The following is a 26,470-nucleotide window of genomic DNA, read 5'->3' as shown; positions in this document are numbered from 1 at the left end:
GTTTGGCCTCTTTTTTTGGAAAAAAAGCACGGCTTGCACCTATGATTAGGGTTTCAGTGGTGACAAACAAAGGGTTTATTTGGAGTTTGGTTATTTACCATTACAAGATATTTTTCTGTTTCTCTTTTTGAGTATTCCCAAGGATACTAATGCCCTTGATGAGGAACAAAAAATTCTTATTGACATTGAAAAGTTCTACTGCCTTGGTAAGCAGCATGCTTTCAGTCCCCTTCTGTTGTGTACTTGAGACAACAGATAAATGTGTGACTACTGTACACTGTTTACAGCAGGCTTAGGAATATTTACAAAATATAAACAGAAAGACAAGGCCTGAGCTTCTGATCCCAAGGACACTGGGCTTCACAGGAGGACACACACCATCTGGCTAAAGAAAGTCCACACAATTCATTTATTCAGTGTTCTCCTTCCTTGGCTTCTCTGTTTTGGCTGATACATTTGAGTGCCATTAGGAGTGTGCAGTGCTCTGTATATTTGGGAAATGATTTTGTTGCACAGGAAATCATTAGTGCTTGTGTCTAAATCTCTTCTGTTAATAGTAGATCTTTTGCATTTCCTCTGTGTTCCTCTCTACATCTCATTGACTCATTATAGACATAATGTTTCTCAGTCTAGAATCTGAACCTACTCCTCCTTCCCCCTCTGGCTTGTGTGCTGCTTCTAACCTCACTTGCTGAAATTCCTCCTTTTCCCTTTCAGTGCTAACTCTGATGAGCATTACATATGCAATGAGTTGAAAACTCATGGTACTTAGCTTTAAATTGGAGCACTATCTGTGGTTAGCATTCAGGTTGAGGCATCAGCTGCTGCCCATTAGTGCTGAAAAGGAGTGAGATGCTGATATCAGGAAGTGGCAGGGAGTGTGTGAACCTCAAGGCGAAATGGGAAAAGTTTGGGGAATCTTACCTGCACCAAGCCACTGATATAAAGTACGGTAGGCATATTCCAACAGACCAGTGTCCTTTTCCTTCCTTCTGCTGTGCTCAAATTCCTCTCCAGTGGGCTTTATTTATTTCCATTCCCTATTCATGAATGTTATGCTCCCTATGCATAAGACAGCCCCTTCCTCCTATTTGTCAGGCTGCCTTTTTATCCTCCACATATGTTCAAAACCCTCTTATTTGAGGAGGAATCCACATAAACTGTTTTGGCCAGATTCAGTCACAGTTGTTACTCAAACAAATGAACAAACAAATGGCTGGTTGTAGATCTGCTGTTAAGATAGGGTTGCCATATTTCAAAAAGTGAAAATCCTCCCCAAAGTCTACACTTCCAACTTGAGTTGCCATACATCCAGATTTCCCCAGACATTGCAGCGCTTTCTGCCTGGACACTGTTTCTTATGGCCGGATCCCAGCTATGTCTGGGAAATTTCGGACATATGGCGATCCAAGTTAAGATAGTCTGCAATATTTCTTGCTGTGTGCCAGATTTCTTGAGGAACACTGAATTTGCAGGCTTGCATTTGAAAAATAGCAGATTAATATACTTTTGAGCTGATCAAATTGGAGCAAGTGGTAGTAAAGGGATCATTCTCCACAACATCTTTCCCAGATGTCAGTCTCTATAAAAATAAATGACAACCAGCATGTATATGAATAGGTCAAATAATGTACATTAGAAAGAATACTAAAGCTGTCTCCTGCCTCTGGCAAACCCAGTGTGGAGATGAGGGAAAACGTTCCCTCAACAATATTACAAATTATAGCCTATTTATTTTGCCCTATAGAACTCAATGGGATGTGGGTGTCGCTGTGGGTTAAACCACTGTGCTGCTTGGACTTACCGATAGAAAGGTCGGCGGTTTGAATCTCCGTGACGGGGTGAGCTCCCGGTGCTCGGTCCCAAGCTCCTGCCAACCCAGCAGTTCGAAAGCACGCAGTGCAAGTACAGTGGTACCTCGCAAGACGAAATTAATTCGTTCCACGAGTCGTTTCGTGTTGCGATAATTTCATCTTGTGAAGCGCGGTTTCCCATAGGAATGCATTGAAATTTAATTCATGCGTTCCTATGGGGAAAAGAAAGCGCAAAAAAAGGCGCCAAATCACCCGCCACGGCTGGACATTTTTCAGGGGGAAGCAGGAGGAGGGCCAGGGAGAGGCTCCCTCCCTCCTTCCCCAGCAGCCGGACCCTCGAGCCCAACCAGACAGACAGCCCGTTCGCACGCAGGTAGGCAGGCAGGCTGCCTGGTTGGCCTCTCCGCGCGCAGGCTGCTTAAGGTGCGTGAGGGGGGATCCGTCTGCTGCGGAAGCTGGGCGATGGTGGCAGTGGAAGCACAAGGCGGGCGGGCTCCGGGCGAAGGCTGTTGCGGGCGAGGTGGGAGGGCTCCGGGCGATGGTGGCGGCGGAAGCGCGAGGCGGGCTGGCTCTTGGTCTGACTTTCTCCTCCTCGCGGCGCCCTGCTTCGTCTTGCGAAGTTTTCTATGGCATGGCCATAGAAAACTTCGTCTTGTGAGTCTGCCAAAAATTCGCAAAACATTTTCGTCTTGCGATTTTTTTGTGCCGCGAGGCGTTCGTCTAGCGAGGTACCACTGTAGATAAATATGTACTGCTCCGGTGGAAAGGTAAATGGTGGTTCCGTGCGCTGCTCTGGTTTTGCCAGAAGCAGCTTAGTCATGGTGGCCACATGACCCGGAAGAACTGTCTGTGGAAGTGGACAAACGCCAGTTCCCTCAGCCTGTAAAGCGAGATGAGCGCTGCAACCCCAGAGTCATTCGCGACTGGACTTAATTGTCAGGGGTATCTTTACCTTTATAGAACTCATTGAAGGCTATTTAAAACAAAGCTGATTCACAAGGCAGTATTGCACAAGTCTGAAGGTCTCTCTGGTTCTTGCCCAAGTGTTTCCTGACACACCCATTTTCAGGATAGGCCATAGTAGCAGAGCATCTAGTATCCATGACCAGCACCTGGTGTGGAGCCGATCCAGGAAGAGTTGGAACAAACCACAGTGAGGGAGAGGGCTCCTGTACTCAGTTCCTGCTTGTGGGTTTCCCCCATGGTTGGCTACTATGAGAACTGGATGCTGAACTTGATGGGTCATTGGGTTGATCCACCAGGCTGTCCTTATGTCCTTACATTCTCTTGGAGAACTTTAATTTCCACGAATTGTCTCAAAACAGACATTGGGCCAACTAGCCTATAGCTTTCTGCCCCCTCCCAGTTACTTTTAATGCTAATACTTTTAATGTCCTGTCTCCTTTTCTTTTCAGGAGGTATGTATCATATAATACTTCAGAAGCCATTAGACTAAAATAGAATTATGTAACTTGTATGCCACTTATCAGACTTATACCAATTCCTTTGTGATCCTTATCATTTACTCCCATTGGAGTATAGCGTGTCATCAGCTTTCAGACTGGCAAGATAATTGCTAACACCAGAATGGAGAAACTATACAACTGAAATGAATATGTGTCAGATTTCCATCTTCCTTTAGGAGGCTGGGCAAGAATAAACATGGAGATATTTGCTATAGATTTATCCATGAATGAGGAATTCCCAAAACAATTTTCTTTTTTAAGAACCACTGTGATAATTGTTTCAGATGATTGTTAACTTTTGTCTGGAGCAGATCAACTTATATTCAAATAGTGACACTGTATCTCCTGACCAAATGAAAATGGTATTTGAACCTGGGATGCAAGATATCAAGTTAGGACTCTTCCTTTGAACAATTTGCAAATAGGTTCAGTGTTTTCAGACATGTAAATTATAATGGCGATAATTTGTTTCATAAGGTTGCAACTGCAGAAATAATGAAATTGGGTTCCTTAGCCGAAGAACATGAAATAGTCATACAATATTAGGAGCTAGAGATCTAAACCCAGGCATAGGCAAACTCGGCCCTCCAGATGTTTTGGGACTACTCCTCCCATCATCCCTGACCACTGGTCCTGTTAGCTAGGGATGATGGGAGTTGTGACTTAGAGTTTAGTGACAACCATGCAAATAATGCTTTAAAGATGGAAGACCCATATGCAAAACAATGACTAGCCTATCAATGGTACTTTAATTCCTATAAAGGTTCCAGTATAGGAAGATGTGTGTAAGTCATGATGAGGTAAAGGTAAAGGGACCCCTGACGGACGACTCTGGGGTTGCGGCGCTCATCTCACTTTATTGGCCGAGGGAGCCGGCGTACAGCTTCCGGGTCATGTGGCCAGCATGACTAAGCCGCTTCTGGCGAACCAGAGCAGCGCATGGAAACGCCGTTTACCTTCCCGCCACAGCGGTACCTATTTATCTACTTGCAATTTGATGTGCTTTCAAACTGCTAGGTTGGCAGGAGCAGGGACCGAGCAATGGGAGCTCACCTTGTCGCGGGGATTCAAACTGCCGACCTGATCAGCAAGCCGTAGGCTCTGTGGTTTAACCCACAGTGCCACCCACTGTATCTTCCTGCAAACTACCCAGCTCAACACCTTCTTGTCTATTTACAAATTCAGGGATCGGAAGCTCCATTTCCTGCCACCTTGTCCCCCCTCCAGTGTAGCTTTAGAACAAAACTTTCCAAACTGTGTGTTGTGACACAACACATTAGTTTGTCAGCTACGTTGTGTAGCTGCGTCACGTGAATGCTCCCCACGCTGCTTCTGGGGCTGGAAAGGAGTTAGTTTAATTTCCGGTTTGCTAGTAAAATTGAATTACTGTCTCGTGAAATGATGCATGTCTAAAAAGTGTGTCACCAACATTAAAAGTTTGGAAAGGTCTGATTTAGAGGATGGAGCTTTTCCACCAGCATCTCTAGGCAGAGCAACCTGTTCGGGGGGTTGGGGGGCAGGGAGATGGCAGTCTCATGCTACACCCTTCAGCTGCAGTCAGCTACATACTGTTTAGAACCACACCATTGTGTGCCATATTACCTTGGGGTTTCCTGCAGCCATACTACATTCCCACAGTATGCGGGCGGCACTGTGGTCTAAAACCACTGAGCCCCTTGGGCTTGCCGATTGGAAGGTCGGTGGTTTGAATCTGCACGATGGGGTGAGCTCCCATTGCTCTGTCCCAGCTCCTGCCATCCTAGCAGTTCAAACACACCAGTGCAAGTAGATAAATAGGTACTGCTGCAGTGGGAAGGTAAACAGCGTTTCCGTCACAGTGTTCTGTTGCGCCAGAAGTGGTTTAGTCATGCTGGCCACATGTCCTAGAAAGCTCTCTGTGGACGCACACCAGCTCCCTTAGCCTGAAGCGAGATGAGCACCACACCCCATAGTCGCCTTTGACTGGAATTAACTGTCCAGGGGTTATTTACCGCTACCTTTTCTCACAGTACCCTAGTCTGTCCACAACACAGTTTGCCACAGAATAAATGAAATACAAAACTGAAAAATGTAGGCTTATAGCACAGAACTGGGTAGCAGCAAATATATATACAGGTATACACACACACACACACACACACACACACACACACACACCCCTACACACATATACATATATGTATGTATGTATATATATTGCTGTTAAAACATGCATGAAAATAAAATTCTACTTCAACCTTACAAAATTTTTGGACATACATAAATATAAGGACAAAATTTCTAAAATACAATGATTATTAAAACAACAATAGAATGTCTTAATGCCAAGCTAATGTGACATATGAAAGTTCCTATGGATATGATTGGTGTATTTCCTAAAAATAATTTTTCATTCGACTAAGTTTTTTTACTTTAGTAAGAACTTTATATTAACTATTGCATGTCAGCTCACCTTATTTATGTAGATCAGCTGAATGACTAACTTCTGGTGATAACACAATGTGCTATTCTGTACTTGCTTTTCAGCACAGATGTTACTTTTTGTTTGTTTGTTGTGTGAGCTTGATATTAAGCCATCATTCTATATTAAGTTCATAATTATTGCATTTTAGAAATTCCATCCATGTTTTATGTGTGTCCACACTCGTAAGGTGAAAGCTGAATTTTATTTTGCACACATTTTAGTAGCAATTCATATGTATTTGCTCCTAGCCAATTTTGTGCTTTAAGTTTACTGCGTGTTGCCAGCTAGTCTTGCCTTGTGCTGTTCTCTCTCTCCCCCCCCCCCATTTTGAGCAAAATAAGATTCCAAGAGCAAGCAGAATGAGTTCTATACCTGGGGAGTCCCTTCAAAACACAAGACTTTAAATCAGGGGTGACTAACCGGCTGCCCTTCAGATGTTCATGGACAACAACTCATATCACCCTGATCATGGGCCATGCTGCATGGGGCTGATAGGAATTGGAGTCCTATAATGCCAGAAGGGTCACAGCTCTTCCATCCCTGTTTCAAAAGTAGACAAACCCCTGATTTTGCCTTCAGGTTAGCACTGTATGTATGAAGTTTTAAAGCAAATCTAATTATTGCAGGGATCTATCCCATGACTTTATGGATGCTTGCCTTTGCACTGTGTAACCTAGGCAATTGCTCAGATTTAATCTTCAGAGGGTCTGAAGATAATTTCTGGTATATAGCTTCAAAGTCTGATACATAACTTATAATTTATTAACATTTATGTGAAGAAGAAAATTACTTTCTCAATTTCTCGCTCTCAACTGTGAGTACAGTATGTGTGTGCTTATATGTATATGTATATATATATTATATATATTCCTTGTGACTTTGCTGGTCTTCTCAGAGATTTCAAACAGAGAATGAGACAAAAATCTGTACCTATTAATAAGTCAATCTAGAACAGATTTGTTATCCTCATCTTTTCAGGAAAACATATGTGTTTCAGTTTAAGTGCATGTGACTCAGAGTTGATTCTCTGGGGTGGGGTTTTTTTTATTACTTCCGCTCAACAAAATAAGCAGGAAGTTAATTTATAGCCATCACCATCACAAGTACAAATATGCAGAATCCTAACATTTGATGATGATTATGATAAGGCTGTACACGGACTGTATGGCAAATGCATCCTGTTTATGATTGGATATTGTGGCCAGGGATGGAGAAAGGGGGGTGCGGGCCACCCCGGGTGTCACCACTGAGGGGGTGACAAAATGCCGGGTGGCACCCACCGCGGGGCCTGCAGCGCACCCGAGCCACACATCTCTCCTGGGAAAGGTGCAGTGGCTTGGGTGTACAGGCTCCACGCTGCCCAAATGGTCTGACCGCTGCCTCCTCCCCCCCCCAGCTGTAGGGTGGCTAAATGGGAGGAGGCAGGCAGACTCTGGAGGTCCCCGGCATGCCCCGCCCCTATGGGAGGCTCACTATGGGTGCGCTGCTCCAGGTGCCCGAGCGGCTTCCTCCGCCGCTGATTGTGGCACTAGACAACCATTGTGGCTCCTGAGTTCTGATGCTAGACACAAGACTTCAAGATTTGGTTTGGACATCAATTCAGTGCTTTGAAAAAAAACCCATCTCAGTCAGGAACACTTTGTAGGGCGGGCTGATTTGCCTTAGGGTCTGCCCAAGTTTGCTTTGCTTTCCTTTTGACAAAAGTGGATGAAATTTGCAGGCATGCTACCCTTCTGGAATAAATAAAGCCTGCCAAATTACAGGCAAATAGGTTTGTGTGTGTGTGTGTGTGTGTGTGTGTGTGTATGTGTGTGTCTTCTAAAGTTCAAATTTCTTTCTTTTCCTAAAGGGGAATTTTTAGAATTTATTTTGGGGTGGAATTGGGTGACATTTACAAGCAAGATTGAATTCTGTTTTCCTCTAGCGCTTGTGGGCAATTAGTCTAAAATTGAAAACTTGAGATATGTGCCCCAGGGCAATAAGCCCGCCAAACATGGGCGTAGGCAGGGGGGCAGGAGGAGGCAGCTGCCCCCCCTAGAAGCAAAAAATTATTGTATTTTACAGACCATAACCAGCACTTTTCCCCTCCAAAAACTGAAGTGGAAAGGGCTTTGCTTTAGCAAGAGCAGCTCTCCACTTGCTGGGGGGGGGGAACACAGCTGTAACAAAAACACATCAAATAAATAAAGCAAAGTGGCTACTGGTACTTAAGCAGTTAAGACAATGGAGCAGAAAATCCCTTCAGGCAAGGTTTGATAGCTGACCAATTCACCCTATTGTTCTTCAGTGGTAGTTGTTAATGAGCATTCAGGGATCGCATTAAGAGTTCTATTGGCGATTTAATGAGGGTGCATTGACTAAGGTGGCTCTGCAAGGCTAAAAGGAAATGAATAAGAAAGGGGGGGCTGTAGTTTTTGATAGACACAGTGATTTTTATAAAAAGCAGAGGTGTTCCAGTCTGCCCCTCCTCCTGCATCTGTATACTGTAAATCAGGGGTGGCCACCTCCCAAGAGACTCTGATCTACTCACAGAGTTAAAAACTGGGAGTGATCTACCCCCTTTTGGGGGGTTCAGGTCAAAGCTGTTGAGTTTTTTTAAGGAAGGGAAGCCCTGTTTTTTTGAGTTTAGGTCAAACTTGTTGAGCTTCTTTTAGGAGGAAGGGAGGCCCATTTTTGTTTAGGGCTTCAGGTCATAGTTCAGCTTTTTTTAGGGAGGAGGAAAATTTTGGGTGAGCTTTTTTTAGGGGTGCCAGTGATCTAGCAGTGATCTACCACAGACATCCAGTGATCTACTGGTAGATCACAATCTACCTGTTGGACGTGCCTGCTGTAAATCAAGCAGAGAGAAAGCTGCTTGCAAGGCTCCTGTACAGGCGTACCAGTATCTTCCTCTTGCTGCAGAGTTCCAGCATCACAGCTGAGTTATCCCTCTCTCTATTTCTTCCTTCCTTCCCTCCCTCTTCCGTCCTTAATAAAATACGGGGGGGCAGATAAGCCCCACATAGAAAGCCCATCAACATGGGGGGGGTGACTCTTTAAAATACAGTATTTACCAGTAATTGGGGGGCGGGCGGCACCTAGGCCTCTGAGAGTTGGCTGCTATGCCTAGGACAATTCAAGAAAGCAGATTGATGCATATGCTATGGTAATATATCAATAGAATCATGGAATTGTAGTCGGAAGGGACCACAAGGGTCATCTAGTCCAACCCCCTGCAATGCAGGATCTTTTTCCCAAGGTGGGGCTTGAACCCACGACATGGTTGAAATATTATGCTGATATGCAGCAACACCTCGGAGCTGTCATGACTGCGGCCGTGCCTTCCCTCGCCCTCGTCCGCCCTGCCACCCCCTCTCGCCTGCCCGACCCTCCCGTCCTCTTACTGCAGAGTTCCAGCATCACAGCATCACCCAGAGGCACCCACAAATATGAGTTATCCCTCTCTCTATTTCTTCCTTCCTTCCCTCTTCCATCCTTAATAAAATACGGGGGGGGGCAGAAAAGCCCCACATAGAAAGCCCATCAACATGGGTTTTTTTTTTGACTCTTTAAAATACAGTACAGTCGTACCTCGGGTTGCGAACACCTCGGGTTACGAACAACCCGGGTTACGAACTTCGCAAACCCGGAAGTATTTTCGTCGTGCGCGCGTGCGCAGAAGCGCTGCATACCTTTGCGCATGCGCAAAGCGCAAAAATAGCTGAAATAGCGCTTTGCGCATGCGCAAAGCGGCGGTTCGGGCCCTTTTCGGGTTACAAACTTTTCGGGTTACGAACTGCGACCCGGAACGGATCGCGTTCGTAACCCGAGGTACCACTGTATTTACCAGTAATTGGGGGGGGGGTAGATGCACCTAGGCCTCTAGGAGTTGGCTGCTATGCCTAGGAGTAGGACAATTCAAGAAAGCAGAATGATGCATATGCTATGGCTATATATCAATAGAATCATAGAATTGTAGTCGGAAGGGACCACAAGGGTCATCTAGTCCAACCGCCTGCAATGCAGGAATTTTTTCCTAAGGTGGGGATTGAACCCACAACATGGTTGAAATATGCTGATATGCAGCAACGCCTTGGAGCCGTCGTGTCTGCGGCCGTGCCTTGCCTCGCCCTCGCCCGCCCTGCACCCCCTCTCGCCTGCCCGACCCTCCCGTCCTCTCCAGCCAAGCAGGGTAGCCGCTGATGCTGCCAGCCCCAGAAGCACAAGGTGGCTGCTGCCGCTGCCGCCGCCACGATATCATCAGGCCAGCTGCCCCTGTAGCCCCGCCCACGTTCCCACTTCGGGGGCCCGCCCCTGAACGACCATGGCTTGCCCCCCCCTAGTTTTGATCCTGGCTACGCCCCTGCCGCCAAACTGTAGAGAAATAGTTCCAAAGGCTATCATTACCTTTAAAGTTGGTTGAAGAAAAGAATTTAAAGGATTTGCTTTCTGGTAAACCCATTCACTCTGATTATAACTTGTCAGCTCTCGCTTTGCCCTCTCCCTGTACTGATGTTTAATGTCCTTTCCCCCCATCACCCTACTCTGGTGTTTTCCTTATATGATAAGATCAGAGCTCCCAGTTTCACTTTTAGCAGACACTTTGCAGCAGTTTTTTTTTTAATGTTTGGATTGCTGAGGCACCACAAGGTGCTCCAGGAGTCCCTGCGTTGACTCATGCCCCCTCACACAGGTTCTGCTTTGTCTCTGAGAAATCCAGAGTCCCTCTGAGGCAGTCCACTATGGCTTGAGAGTCTAGATTTGTGCAATCCCAGACAAAACGGGTTTAATAAACCAGCTCAATTGCAAATTGTAGTTTGTGAAGATTGCTCGTTTCAATGATCCATAGTCAAGATTAACCATAGTTTAGGGCCTGGAAGTAAAGCTAAGCTGCAGTCCATTGAAAAGGAAGTACAGTAAATGATTCTGATCTCCTCAGAACAACTGTGCCAGAGGAGGTAGGGGAGGGGAGAAGCAGCATGAATTCAAGGCTCAGGCATTAACACTAAATCTCATCACAATTACAACATGTCCTTGCTTCCCAAACTTATTTCATTGATGCTTGTTGGCACCGCAGATTCATTAAGCATTTTTCAGAGAGATTTATAGCTAGACATCTTTTGCCATGAACAACTGCTGCATAGGATAATCTCTTTATGGCCAGCATGCTTTAGGAGCATTCTGCCAAATTTTAATGTTAATGCTGCAGCTCTTACAATATCTGTTATCATGCTATACTGTACTGATGCAGAAGTCAAATTTTGTTATCAGTCTGATCATCAGTGGCAAGGAGATGGTTCTGTACTTGCATTTTAAGTGGCAAAATGGCTGAAATCATTACTTGTGTTCACTGCTCTGCTGGAGAGGCTACATGACAAAGAATTCTAATAACTTGGGGTTCCTGCAGCTTTTAAATTCAGAATTTTAATTTGAGGCTAATGAGGGAGAGACGGTTTGTCCAGAAGGCTTTGTAGATCTAAAGATGTTACTGTAAATCCATACTTAATTTCAGCCTGCCGTTTAATTTAATTTGTGAAGCAACACAAAAAAATCCAGTCCAATCTGTGCATTTAACACTAGAAATTTAGGCATAGGTTATCTATTTCTTGATGATTGCATTGATCCCTAATTTCTTGATGATTGCATTGATCCCTATTTTGAACCAATAAGCAAAATCCACCAGGAAGCCAGGAAGGCAAGGCTAGGATGGGCCAGAATAACAGTAGCAAGGCTCTCTCTATGGGACAAGAGAAACCAGTATCATAATTAAGGTGGCAATATCAGGTTTTACTTTGCCCATTTCCTTTCCTCCCTCTGTTTTGCTGCTGTGGTAGACTAGCAAAGTGAGTCCTAACCCAAGCCAAGGACTTACCTCCCTTTCTGGACACAGCTCACAGACACGCCATCAAATAGTAGCCATGCTGCTGAATCTTGTGCATGTTCCATCAGACATCAAGCCAACTGAATTCATTGTAGACTTGCTTAAATTGAGGTAGATAGACTTGTAACCTTGGAACGTTAGTGTACACTGTAATGTATGGTGGAATGTGCCTAGTGACTATTTTAATACATTGGTATCCACCAACAAAGGATTTTTAATTGTACAGTGTTTTTCTAAATGGAGAAATAGGAAACAGAAACATACTGAATCAGAGGACTGACATGGCTGAGCATCAATGCCATTAAGACAATATTTGTCTTCTAATATTTTGTCTCCCTAGTTTTCACTCCTGATTCTTGCTGTCTCTCAGCAGTAGGAGCACAGCTTGTTCTTTCTGTTCTTCAGTTATCTTGCCGATGTCCTCTATTCTACTCATCTAAAATGACTGTTACTAAGTTTACAGCTATCTTTCTTTCCAAACAAAATCTATTTTCTATCCTATTCCTTGTCAACTTGTCTTCTGTCTTTTAAATGATTGATATTTTATCTCTCAGCTTCTTTTCACTGTACAGTACTGGGATATCTGCATTGGTCTAAGTTATGGGACTGGATATGGTGAAAACTGCACATTTGATAGCTACAGTATATGCACATAGCATACCTTAGCTTCATGCTGCTCTACGAGTGAACACAACCAACAAGCCCCATTTGAAGGTAAAGTGGAGGCTGTGCAGTTTGAATGAATATTTGTTCAGGGGGGAGGGGGGAGGGCAAGGTACCTGCTTTTTCCAATAACACCCCTTGTGTTGCCAGTTGTAATCTCTGTGTTGGTCCCCCCCCCCCATTTGCTCAAAAAGTTAATGCATCAGAGCAGAGCATAGCTATACAAAATTCCTTTTTTGAGAAGTGGTTTCCTTTCATTTCTCACATCAGTGAAGGTCTCTTGGGAGTTTTAACCTCCATCATCTCAATTATTATTTTGGAAAGATACTTGTCTTATAAAGCAAATTATAACATAATAGCCCCAAAGACTTACAGTAATTATTTCATTTGTACAGTATTTATTATAGACTTACTTATTCATGTTTGCTTTTGTTATTTGTTTTGTCATTTTGCAATACATGTACGTCAGTGATTTTTTTTTTAAATGTCCTTTGAAAAGCCTTGCTTCTGCTTTCTGTTCTGCATTTTCTCTCCTATAGGCAATGACACAGCCCATCTCTTATACTGACCCCCTGTGGATTTCTGTGTCACTTTCAAACTAGTATCTGTCTGTTCCAGACCTCTTTTCTTCACCCCGCTTTTATCCTTTATTGCTTCTGCCTTGTAGTACATTCAGAAATGGTTATATGCTTGTTTACTCAGAAGGAAATTAATGAGTAATCCTATGCTATTACTCAGAAGGACATTCCACTGTATTTGGTGGGGTTTACACCCTAGTAAGTGTATTTAGGATGCAGTCCTTCTTTTCCTTCTTCAACTGTGCTAAAACTTATCTATCAAGTTATTCCATTCCTCTTTTAAACACTCCCACAATATCTGTTTTCTTTTGCAAAGTGTTTTCCGGGCCATGACAGATTTTTTGGTTCTGCCATGTGCTGTTAAAATTGCAGTTGCTTTATCAAACTGTCTAATCTCTCTTTCAACTTTATCTTCCATGATGTCACTTAATGTATTTACTCAAATTCATTTAGCACAGTCTCATTTAATGCAGATTCATTCATTGCTCCTTAACCAACTTTGATATGCTTAATGTACTGTAGATTATCAAGGTCAGTGGTTCCCAATTGGTGGTCCATGGACCCCAGGGGGGTCTTCATAGCCCGCTCAGGGGGTCCGTGGCACCATTCACATAACTAAAACTACCATAGGGATACCAAAGTTTTCAAAAGTAGAGGGTCCATGGCTTGGCTTTTGAAAAACAGGGGGTCCACAGTCGTTAGCTAATTGGGAACCAATGATCTAGGTAGCAAAAGAAAGTGAGTGAAGCGGAGGTGTTTCCTTTCCCAAACCCTTTTGGTGTGTGTTTGTGTTAAAGTTAGTGAGTAAACAGCAAGAGGGTAGTAGCTATAGCACAGGGGTCAGCAACGTTTTTCAGTTGTGGGCTGGTCCACCGTCCCTCAGACCATGTGGTGGGCGTGGGCCAGACTATATTTTGGAGAGAAAAAAATAATGAACGAATTCCTATGCCCCACAAATAACCCTGAGATGCATTTTAAATAAAAGGACACATTCTACTCATGTAAAAACACACTGATTCCCGGACTATCTGCGGGTCGGATTGAGAAGGCGATCGGGCCGCATCCGGCCCCCGGGCCTTAGGTTGTCTACCCCTGCTATAGCACATCAATTAAAACAAAAGTGAAAGAGTGAACTCTTGTGTGACTGTTACGCTGCCTGTTTTCACAGGATCCCTTTTGCATTTTTGTGCACCATGCAGAAGGCTGGAAAAATAATTTATTATTAATTTAATTATATAATTTACCTGAAATGCCAGTATGCTTGTATAAGGGCAGGCTTTGTGGTCAGTAAGTGGTTTGTAGACTTCACATCAAGAATGTGCTCTGGGCTGTCATGATGTGGTTGGTGTATGGAAAGCATGTGTAAAAAACACATATATCATTGCTTTTATATCAGCACACTTATTCTGTTGTTTTTGTTTTGTCTGCTCTCTGCCTCTTTTTGGAAGCGTCATCTATATGTCCTTGAGCATACAGCATGTACACACATCCATTTCAATTTGATTTACACTTTGGAAGCCATTAATGGACAGGAAAAGGATTGATTGTCCAGGAATGTGACTCTAACCCAATCCAGATGGTCCGATGGGTTAACCACTGAAAGTCCTGAGGGCATTTTTACAAGTGAAGCCGAGAATGCATTTTAGTCTGGAATGTATCACTTCTTCTGCGCATTATTAACGCAGGAGAGAGCCAGTTTTAAATGGAACGCATGTTCTAGCCAAACGAGGCTTTAGATTCAATTGCAGAAGCGAAAAATGAAAACAAAACAATTAAACACATTTGTGAAAGTGCCATGCCACACGCGGTTTTTCGCATTAAGGTAAAAGGTGCAGTTTTAAAAAACAAAATAAAATGAGAGACCAAGGAAAATAGCCCTGGAAGAGGGCAGGAGAGGAAGGTGTGTTGAAAAGCAAAAAGCATGAAAGGAATATGAAGGAAGAACACTTTAGGCTGACCTCCTTCGCCATTAAAACAACCCCAAGCAACTGGTTATTGGGGGGGGGGGTTAAAAAGGAAGGGGTGGTCTGTGAAGGCAAAGCGCCAGGTCACCCCGAGTGGGCAACATTTGCCTGACAGATTGCTTTCTCCCTCCCTCCGCTCCACTGTAGTGTGTTGGGCTTGCCGGAGGGGGTGCTGGGCGGCTGCCCAATCTGAGCGGTGCTCGTCCGCCTGATTGACAACTGGGTCGGGCCCAGCCGGCACCGGTGCAAGATACACACAGGCAATTAGACGGAGGCGGGGGCTGCTTTCGCGGGGCTTTTCCCTGCCCTCCCACAGGCAGGGGCGCTCCGGCGTCACGCTCGCAGCTGCCCCTTCACCTCAGGCAGCCCGGGAGGGAAGCCGCGGCAGCCGCCGCCGCCGCCCGCCACCCTTTCTCCCAACGGGTGAGGCAAGAGACGATGTGGGGGGAAAGCACAGCCCGGCAGCCACATGAATCAGTCTCTCGGCGCGTATCCGGCTTCAGGCAGAGGCGGCGACCATAGCGGGGAAGCGGGAAGGGAGGGGACGCCTGCTCTGACTGCGGCCACGCCGAGAGGAGCAGCAGCTGCCGCGGCGGCGGCGGCGGCGGCGGCGACTGCTCTGTCACCTTGCCGCGGAGGAGGTGTGCGCATTCTTTGGACGGGGAGAGAGAGCTGTTGGAAAGATTGCGGGAGAGAAAGGAAGGCGAGGCGGGAAAAGTGACAGCTGGCCGAAACAGCGCCTGTGCGCGAGGAAGGGCAGTTTGGGGGACCCTGCGCGCGCGTGTGTGTAAGTGAGGGCGCGAGCGAGCGAGAGGTGCTGCCCTGCAGCCCAGAAATGGGGGAAGGGGGCCGGGCGCGCGCGCGCGCTCTTGCTTGCCTTGCCTGGTGGTGGGGAGGGGCAGGTTAAAAGTAGCGCGTAAAAATGCCGGGAGTGCGTAGGCACCCCTGGGTGCTGGAGGAAGAGGGGCGTGTATACATGTATATGTGTGTGTGCAAGGCGGCAAGGAAATCGTGCTCTCTGTGTGTGCTGACTTTCGCGCGCGCGTCCGTGTGTCTACACAGGTGAACGCTTCCGAGGCGCCACTGCAGTGCCCTCAGCTGCGTGTGCAGCCGGTAGGAGAGGACACAAAGAGGCGGGACGGTTCTCCGCCGAGGGAGGGAAAGAGGCGCTCCTTGGACCCCCCCCCCCGAACACGCGGGAATTATAACGGCGAGCGGGAGGAGGACGATGCAGGCATCGATATTGTGAGGAAGTGACTGGCCGCGCGACTTCCTTCCAGAGGTTGCTCGCTCTCCTCCCCGCCTTCCAGATAGTGCACAAATAATCACCGCTGCTTTGAAGTCGCTTGTTGGTTTAGTAGTGGCGGCGGCGGCGGCAGCAGCAGCAGCTGCCGCCTTTTTTTTGCAAGGGTGCTGCGCCTCGCGCGCGCGCCCGTGCCTCTAGCTCCTTATTGGGGGGGGGGAGCTCTCTTGTCTCCTCCCCTCCCTCCTCCCTCGGGGAGAGCGCCTTTGTTGTGTTTCGGGGAGGACTCTTTATCCTTCACCTCTCCGTTGTGTGTGTGTGTGTGTGTGTGTGTGTGGCGGTGCATCGCCGCCCCACCGGATGCATGCAGTACGTCGTATTTTTTTTTACAAAGTATGTTATTGTTTCGTGCGCCTCATTTGAGAGCTGATTGTCACGTTAACGTTTCACCCCCCCCCCCCCGCCTTCTCCCTCTTGTTTCCTCTCCCAGGTGCTGAAAAGCCACGGCTGGCGCTGGCGGAACCGGGATCTGGGCGATAGCTCAGTCGGTTTGCAACCTTTGCAGTTTGACCGACGGTCGGAGACGGGAGAGTTTTGCAATCCGCCTCTTTAGAGCCTTTGCATATATCGGGGAGGAGAAAGAAAGAAAGAAAAAGCGGAAGGAGGAGAAGCCCAATCATCATCATCGCCGAGCTGCTGCAGGAAGAAGAAGGAGGAGGAGAGAAGGGTCGTCGATATTGTTGCTCCTCTGGAACTGGCGAGGCTGATGGCGGAGTTTGACAGCAGAGGGGGTGGCACCAGCAGTGGGGGCATAGCCTCCTCCCCAAGCCCTGCACACGGGAAGGTGGCCTTCAAAGCAGGAGATGGGGAAGGTGGTGGTGGTGGTGGAGGAGGAGGAGGTGGTGGGGTTGCAAGAACCCACTTGGACAGTGCCGGCAACGGGGTCTCCAATGGGGACTGTGCTCTGATGGGCACCAGAGAAGAGACAGAGTCTACTCAGTCTGGGAGCCCTGCCACAGAGAGAGGATGTCCCATCCTGCAGCCAGATGGCAAACCTGGTCACCCCAAGAAAACAAGCATCATCAAGGTAAGAGGTCCTCTGCTATTTGGGGGGTGGGGGGTGGGAAAGGGGGTGATGGAACTGGGAATGCACAAATGCCAGGCTCCAGGTGAGCCAGCTCAGTTGTGTATGTAGCAGTAAATGTGTCTGCTGACTTGTGCAGGTGAAGGTGAACACACAGCTTTAAAGCAGGGAGAGGACACAACCTGGCCACTGAATTTTGATTATATGAGTGTGGAGCTTTGGTGTGTGTGTCTGTATAAAGAGGTAAAGTTGGGGGCATGTGGGGGGGGGAGAGAGAGAGAACTTGTGCTTCTGAAATGAAAGAGGGAAGGAAGGTACTACTGCCTAGTTAAGTACGGAATCAGCTTGCCATGCAGAGATTTCAGACTACGCAGGTTTTTGCTGATTCTGTGGGATGCTGGCTGCACCTGTGCAGAGCAATTTTGTACCCTGTTGACAGACACACAGCAAGTGATGCGAAAACCAAGGATAAATGACATGGGTGAGGGGGAAGAAAGATGAACGCCCTCCTAAAGGTGACAGCGCATCCATCAAGAGATTGTTTATGGCAGGTTATGCCTATACAGTGGTCTTAGCCTTTCTTAATTATTTTCTAGATATTATTGTCACATATCAAACAGGTATGGGGAGATAAGACAATGCTGGTAGGTGAATCTTGGATTCACACAATGAAGGATTCCTGGCTATAAGTCTTAATAGTTTTAAAGAAAACAGTTGGTTTATTATTATTTTTTAAAATGTGACAGTCATTTATCTTTGATCACTACAGGGCATAGGATTCCTAATAACTGAATGGCATATAACCCATACTGGTAATTTTAAACACAGATGAGCTGCATTAAAAGTTACATAAAATAATAGAGTTGCAATATGTATGAATACAGCAAGTCCATAGCCAATGATATCTCCTTGTTGAGAAGAGGTATTTTCAGTAGCATGTTGTAAAGTGAAATGTTTCTATAGTGAACACTCCATTAGCGGCAGATCTCACGTTGTGCAGCAAGCTGCAGGATCTTGATTTCAGAATCAAGGGGAGAACACGGACAGTCAGTGGTAGAGTGCATTTGACAGCCTTGCACCCACCCATCCTGTCAGAGAGAGGTGGTGCAGGTTTGTTAACCACTTGCAGCAGTGTGCCTGTGTGACAAACACCAGCAGCACAGTGGCAAACTTCTGTTGCTTCTTGTTTAGGTATAAATTCAATATTCATTTAGCCTGCCAAAATATCTTTTGAACCAAGCACAGAGTTAATTTATAACTCTGCAATTGTGTTCCCTGGTAGTCCAAACAATAATATAATTGCTGTATTACTGGAGTTTGTTAAATAGTGGTGGTTTTTTTTTTTTTTTTAGTTTCTGTAGCAAGCTTGTGTTTCGAAAGGGTAGGAATAAAAGAAACATTTTTTTCAAACCGTAGCTTGCTTTAAACCTAGGATTGGGATTCAGAATTTGGTAACTTGAAAGTGGACTTTGTCTTCCACACATCTATCACTTATGTGGTTCATCTACCTAACTATGGGTTAAAACTGTAGATTTGTTTCCTAATGTTTTTAGGATGACATTGCTTCACATTGCTGTAAACTGCTTTGGTATAGTGGTACTTTTCTTTTTATGATAAAGTGGTATATAAGTACATTTCAGGTAGGTAACCCTGTTGGTCTGCCATAGTCAAAACGAAATAAAAAAAAAATCCTTCAAGTAGCACCTTAGAGACCAACTAAGTTTGTCATTGGTATGAGCTTTTGTGTGCATGCACACGAAAGCTCATACCAATGACAAAACTTAGCTGGTCTCCAAGGTGCTACTGGAAGGAATTTTTTAATTTGGTATATAAGTATTTTTTGGAAATAAAGTTAGTTGCTTTCCTCACTATCTCTTTCGTATTATTACTCCCATTAGTGGTTCAACATGGTGTGAACTCAGAATATTACTTATTAACATGCCTTGGCTGATAATTATTTTGTATTGGATTGTCAGCCATATTTACAGCCACGTCTAATGTGTGTTTACTTGGAAGCAAGTCCTACCAAGTTCAGTGGGAACAGGAATTTCAAATGAACTAAGGTTTGGAATTTATTATTCAGAATTTGTTTATTGTTCAAGGTCACCTTAATAAATATGCAAAAAATTTAAAAGCCCTAGATGGGCAATTTTAAACATGCTATTGATTATGGATATCCATATTGAAGTTTATGCAAATACTTGCCCTGTAGACATGCAGCATAAGCAAATAATACAAGTTTCTTGTGTCAGCTGTTACTTTCCATTTAGTTGAACACAACTCTATTATTTTTTTTACAGTTGGCATTCTTTTGAAGTATATGGCTGCCAATACAAGAGTTTGGCAAAACACTTGTGTAGGTTAGTGGCACTAAAATAACTGCTTCCTATAGTATAATTTAAACATAATAAACGAGGATTCCTATTTATTGAAACTAATCTTTGTTTAATGGTGCTTCTACATGCCAAGTACATCTGGAGCTCCTGAGTTATATACTAAAAACTGATGTTGAAATGTAAGCGCAAATATAATAAATGCCTGTTTAGGCAAATAATATACTGTTGTTTAAGCAGTGCCCACCATACTGGTATTCTGAGCCTCTCGCCCCAGTGTAGTTTATTACATTTCTATGAACAGTGGCTAGGCTTGTTGAGAGCTGGAATAAACAATTTTAATCTTACAAAAAGTATGGGCCTGCAAAAAAATTACAGTGCTCTGCTTTGGTAGCAGGCTTTAGGATTTGGCTGTAGTGTCCCAGTTCCAGCTGAAGTTGCCGTTTTATTCATTGTGGAACCTGACCCTTGGTTCGTTGCTAGGCTTGGTTGCGTATGTAAAATCATAAGAACTGTCACCACTTTTTAGGGACCCTGTGCTGTGCTCAGGATTTGTACCATAGTAAGAGGATTTCTGCATTCAAAGGGCTGGCTTGTGTGCTACTTCTCTGTGGTAGACCGCTTCTGTGTTGCAATTTTACATGCCCCATCTGTAACCCTTAGAGTTGTTTTATCACGTGGGCACTCCTGATTGCAACAGGAGTTTTCAGTGCAGCACTTTATGAAACTAAATGGCAAATGGAACTTCATTTGGTCATTCTTATAATAGTGCTTTATCTGTGGTGGTGTGCATCTGGCTGAAGCTAACACAACCATTTAGGAGTAGGATGTTGCACGACGAGCTTCAACTCTGTTCTGTATATTGAAGTTTTATGCATATGTTACTGATAGTAACGATGTTATACAATATAGTTTGTTTAATTTGGAGTCCCTACTTTTGCTGTATACAAGTACTCTGCTTATATTTACATTATCACTTTTTAAAAGCTGGACAGTGAGCCTGGCTTGATGAATGCTGTTAGCGAAATTGGAAAGTCTTTTGCTTTCTCAACCTGTTACTGGCTTAGCCCTCCCTTCCTCCCACTTCCAGATGATTTTGGCAAGTAGGACAGCTTGCCTGCATAGCCTGCTGGATTGGTCAAGCACCACTTCTGCACAGAGACCCTGTGCATAGCAAACAATATTTCTAGCTCTCCATGCATTTTGGAAAAGCAGCAGCAAGAATATTTTCTCTATTCATGCTTTTCCCCTTCCGCCTACTTTAAGTTAGGGTATGTTCTCAATTTCTGCTGGAGATAAGTGCCACTTGGTAACATTTATAATGCAGTAACCTAGTAAAGCTTCACTTTCTCATTGTAACACCGTTCCTGCACGTTTTCATACGGAGTATTTTTTAAAACAAGCACTTAGGAAGGAGATGTATTTGCCATTAAAAATATAACAAAAATATTTGTTATATCCTTCCCCTTCCTCCAGGTTGCTTGAGGTAGCAGATGTGGTTCTCCTCTCTCTTTCCTCATACAGCAACAATCCTGTTAGGCTGAAAGGTTGTGGCTCTTTCAAGGTAGCTCAGTGAGCTTCATTGGGTGAGTTGGGATTCACAGCAGGGTCTCCCTCAACCTTAGTCTGAAACTCTTAACTATACTGCATTGACATTCTTGTTTTTACTCCAACCACAGAGTTAGAAATCATACTTGAATTGACATTTGATGGACAAATAGCGCATCTGAATGTACGTACCATTTACATGTGAGAATCCTAGAAGTGTAGAGTTGGAAGGGAACTAGATCATACATGACAGGTGGCCATCCAACCTCTGCTTAAAAACATCCAATGAATGAGTGTCCACCACCACCTCTTGTGGGAGTCTGCTCCACTGTTGGACAGTTAAAATAGAATTTGGTTAGCCGAAAGGAACAATACTAAGGACACTAAAAGTAGAAACTTCTGAAATGGAATAATGACATCTCTTTCACAGATTATTTAATCATATCTCATAGGTATGTATGTATGTTATGACTATAAAGCAGGAATAGGTTACCTGCCAGATGTTGTTGGACCACCAGATTCCTACATCTTTGACCATTGGGCATGCTCACTGGGCCTGTTGAAGGCTGGAGTAAGCAACACCTGTATGGGCACAGGTACCTCATCCCTGCTGTAAGGTAACATGTGTACTTAGGATTGCTTTCCCCCTTTTGTTATATGTACAGTACTAGGAAAGATAGACAAATTAGAAGTACCATTTTCTTTCTTTTCTTTCTTTATCCTAAAAAACACCTATGACAGCAGCTTCTATGGTCCAAGGCATAATGAACAGAGCACTCCAGAACTTGGGCTCCTTTTCCATATTGATCTGGGACTGGAGGTGGGGAGAAAGGAAAATGCCCGGAAGAAAATGACCAACAGTTTTTATTGCTAATAGTTGTTCTGTCCACTCTCAGCCCCAAATGCTTATAATAACTAGAACAACTTCATCAGCTGTTTGATATATAAAGAAAGTGCAAATAATTTATTGCAATGTGTCAAACTGGCTTTGTTGTGACACTGTGTTACTACAAAACCAGGAGTTGAATGATTCAACATAGTCTTCATTTGTTTTAAGAGGAATTGTTTAGTCTGTGCAAAAATATATAATGTTATCACAAAGGACAGGAATTCATCAAGTTGGTTGTCAGCCTCTGTTTAGACTGGACCTAGCCCTCCAATAGGTCTTGCTGTTGTTACTTGGAGTCCTTCTTTGTTTATACAACAGCTACCTAAACCTCAGGAAACAGAAAAAATGTTTCCAAAAGTACATACTTTTGGAAGTAGTTTTTTTTAAAAAACCAAACCCAGATATAGAGCAAATATAGAGCATTTTATGTTAGCATTGGTCTCAGGTTCAGAAACAAGTTAAATACTGTAAGACTGTCCTAAATGTATATATGACATAAAATATTTCATTGCTGAAATACAACTTCAGACAAGTAAACAATATATACTGATACCTGTTTTGCATTTTATAGATGTTTAGCAAGAATGTAAGGCAAAGGATTAGATCTGGTTAAAAAACTCAGTTGACATTTTTAGGTTACAATCCTGTACATGTTTGACCTTGGAGTAAGTCCCATGGAAGTCTGTAGATCTAACTTTTGCATCCAAGATTTCCTAAAGCTTTTTTCAGATGATAACAGACAAATAAAATGACCAGGTAGGTTTATTAGTGTGTTGGTACTAATTCGGATATAGTGGAAGCCAAGGTACAAGGAGGTGAGTCCTATCGTCTTATGAAAGGGATATTTCAAAAGGTCTTACGATGCTTGTCTTAAAATGGCTGGCCAGCCAGGTTTTGCTAGTGATAAAAATGACTTGATTTCCTAAGCTCAATAATTTTGATTGAATTATTTAGGAACTTGCTTCTGCTTAATCATGTCACACTGGTAGAGAACTACACACTGTTTTGTTTTCTATCTTGAATTTCTTAAAATTATATTTAATTCTTAGGGTGGTTTATATTCTTTATTCATCTCCTTTTTTCCCTCTTGACTGTTGCAGGTGATTCTGTGATGCTGTGCCCTTTTGACTTAAACATGCAGTGTGTTGATCTGTATTGTTTGGTCTTGTGTTTTTGCGGGACAGGGTTGGAATGTGTTCTAATTCATGTATGTGTGAAGATACCATCCCACTGCCAGGTGACAGAGCAGAAAGGCATTCATAGCTATGTTGTGGTACTAGGAAATAGTAGGTGTTATTGCCTTACAGAGTCCAAAAGCTTGTTTGAACTGTTTAGTAGTGATATTCTATATTGTTGTTGTTTAGTCGTGTCCGACTCTTCGTGACCCCATGGACCATAGCATTCTATATTATGCCCCTGAAAAAAGATCATCTTGATTAGGAAACTTAGCTTTAAGCGATGGTTGGATAAATTCATTTGCATATGACCAAAATTGGTAGAAAAATGTTTCACAAGGCTGTCCTTGGTATTAATAGCAAAATAAAATGCTTTTACACTTTAGGGTTGTATTTTGCAGCTTGAATAATAAAAATAGAAATCACATTCATACAAAGATATGACTGTTTCAAAGGCTGGATTGGAATTCTTCACTGTCTGTAATATTAGACAGGAGCCCAGCTGAATCTCCTTCCACTACGAACAAACCAGCCCAACCCTCCCAAAAGAGAGATTTGTTAAAGATAGTGCTGGAAGTAGAACCTGAGTCTTCCCAATCCAATTCTACTTAGCTGTTGACAAGATCACACTGCCTCTCAACTCTGCTATAGAATGTTGGCTTGAAAAACAAAACCTAGAGTTTCTGCTCTTCATAGTTGCAGAAGTCATGTTCAAAATATGAAAAATATTGTGAGCCATATCCAACATTTCTCAAAAAACAGTTGTGTGCTTCTAGACAGGTGCTGCTCATGCAAGTTTTCCATAGCATCCACATGACATCATTAGCATCAAAATGCCACTCTGTATTCTGCACACACCCTTTAAAATGAATTTTCTGCACAAAATCCTCTAAATTAAAAAACAAACAGTTGCTAACAACCAGTTTGCAGTATTAAGCCTCTATCTGGAAGCAGCTTCATTCTAGATATTTCTGATGCATAGGTCCATCAAAATTCCTCTCTCTTCCCTCAAATACTCTGCCAAGTTTTTAAAGCTAGGTTTGAAGTATAGCTGCAAAAGCTGTGCAGTAGCAATCACCAAAGAGTTGTTTGTGGAAAACTCTGGAATGGCATAGTTAACAAGGCATGTATTGGCTGGCTTTATTCTGGGCTGAGTTTTCCCGACCTTCCCCCCCCCCCTAAAAAAGCCAGAGGAAGTTTCTTTTCAATGCTCTCACTTTTCCACATGGAAATCCTAGGGCAGTAGGCTTCTCTCCTTCATAGTACTGTACTCAAATTGCTCCTCCCTCAAAGCATATGACATTGGTGTTTCAGGGTAATGCCCACTTGTGCATGGAAGACCAAGAGGTCAGCACAAAATAGAAGCAAATCATTGTGTAATATGAACAGCTACATACACATTCAGAGCATATGACTTTACTACCTTAATGTCTATTGGCTTTCGTCATGCATGCTAAATCTTCGTTTAGTTTGTAGAGGAATACAGAAGCTTGTATCGATGTTCTGTGTGAGTAGCAGGTGGGTTTAACTGTATTCTGTGTTTGTTTGTTTTGTTTTGTTTTTACATTTAGATCTTACATATCTTCCAAGGAGCTCAAGGCAGCATATATGATTCTTTGCACTTCATTTTTATCTTCACAACCCTGTTAAGCAGTTTAGGTATAGACTGTGGGGTAATGACTGGACCAAGCTCACCCAGGAAAACATGTGTATCTACTTGCAGCACATATTTGCATTGTTCACATACCCAAACCTGCCAATGATGCTTCTAAGAGACTTAAAAACTATTTTTCTTTCCCCTAAACACGTTGTTGTTGCTGCTGCTGCTGTTTGGGGGGAACCCAACCAGTGCCCTGTTTTTTCCAGCTTTAAATAAATAAATAAATAAATAAATAAATAAATAAATTAAAATAAAATAAAATAAAAGCTATAGGGCCCAGCCTTCACTAACCGAGTGTCCTCCAGAAGATTTGAACTACTCATAGGCTGTAATGTAGAGAAAACCCTGAAACAGGAGGATATCTCATCATATAAGGATTGTGAATAGTTGAACTTGCTGAATATTATTGTCCTTACTTTTTTTTTGTTTTCGTTTCCCTTTATGGAACAAAGAGGAAGAGAAAACCTGCAATCCCTTCTTTCCTCCTGCTCTTTCATTGCCCTGGATTCTTTAAAATGTACATTTTTAGTTTGTGGCTTGGCTTTCCTTCCTCTGAATCTGCTGGATTCTTTTCTTCTACCTGTTGCTGTTATTTGTGGCACGATATGGTAGGTACTGTGTGCTTTGGTTGTGGGTGGGTCTCATTTAGCCAGAGTTTGAACCAGGCATCGGTTTACAATGCCAATTACAGTTCACCCTTAGAACACTGAAGTGATGACTGGAGGAATGTGCAGGATTTTCTTGCTGAATTGATTTTGGGGGTTGAATAATGGCAGTTTATGTCTCTTACCACAAAAGTGAAAGACAGATGGGCCTGTTCAAACATTGTTCCCACTCTCCGGATGGTCATCTGTTAGATACTAAGAGTGGGCCTTTAGGCTTGCATTCTTCCACCTTGACTGATCAGGAATAAATGAGTATGTTATTACTAATAATCTGGCAGATTGTCATATTAGATTCCTATACAAAAAATATCCCAGCACTCTCTTTTTCTTTAATTTGAAATAAATTACATAACAATTGAGGTGCTAGTCCTACATATTTTTATATAGACATGAATGAAATGTGACTATGCGTCCCTAAGCCTTTTTAGGATTAGGGATTTATGATATTAAAAACCTCTGTATTTAATGTTGTGGCAGATTATGGCTACATTGTGTCTAGATTCAATTTAACCAAATAATTCCTTGAACGAAATCAAATCTATACCTTGCAGCTTCTAACATAAAGACCAGTCGATCTTTTTTACCCCTTATTCCAAAAATATTCACTTGGAAGAAAATCCTATGGATTATTTGAAAGTAAACTCAGTTTTGATACACTTGATATCTCAGTCTAAGACAGCAGTTATTTTAACCAGTGGGTACTCCATGTTTTAATGCACCACTGGAAAATATTATCTCTACATCTGGCTGTGCAAGCTGTACACATAAATGGAATGTGCATTTTCTTCTAAGGCACTAAATCCAGGAGTAAGAGGAGCTGGGGTTTTTGTCACTGCTTCTCAGGCCAGCATGACTCTTTGCAGGGTTATCCCAATGGAATATTATATTGACTGCTCTCCATGAAGTTCTTCCAAATGTCCCTCTCATGATGGAAGGCATTTTGACCCAACAGAGGCTTCTCAGTTGAACCAGGGAGGGATGTAATTTTCAGCTTTCCCCCCTGCAGCCCACAATCTGCTTTCAAGGGTTGGTGGGCCTTTTGCAACAGAATGGGAAGTCATGGA

General features: G+C 43.6%; 1 protein-coding gene across 6 annotated transcripts in view; it reads left to right on the top strand.

Moving 5' to 3' along the window:
• PLCL2 (phospholipase C like 2) overlaps positions 1-26,470 on the top strand; it is a 104,369-nt gene that overhangs the window by 11,716 nt on the left and 66,183 nt on the right. The window contains exons 1-2 of one of the 6 annotated variants that reach the window (XM_035130401.3): positions 15,019-15,232; positions 16,543-17,139. In XM_035130401.3, the coding sequence (XP_034986292.1) occupies positions 16,819-17,139 (321 nt within the window). In that variant the 5' untranslated portion in view covers positions 15,019-15,232; positions 16,543-16,818. Of the gene's footprint in view, positions 1-15,018; positions 15,250-15,344; positions 15,597-16,296; positions 16,422-16,542; positions 17,140-26,470 lie in introns of those variants that run through there. The other 5 variants (XM_088654073.1, XM_060280686.2, XM_035130402.3 and 2 more) reach the window with 5 other exon arrangements.

This window comes from Zootoca vivipara, chromosome 11, assembly GCF_965207765.1.
Source record: "Zootoca vivipara chromosome 11, rZooViv2.hap1.1, whole genome shotgun sequence".
NCBI lineage: Eukaryota > Metazoa > Chordata > Lepidosauria > Squamata > Lacertidae > Zootoca > Zootoca vivipara.
This window is presented reverse-complemented; position numbering and strand designations above follow the sequence as displayed.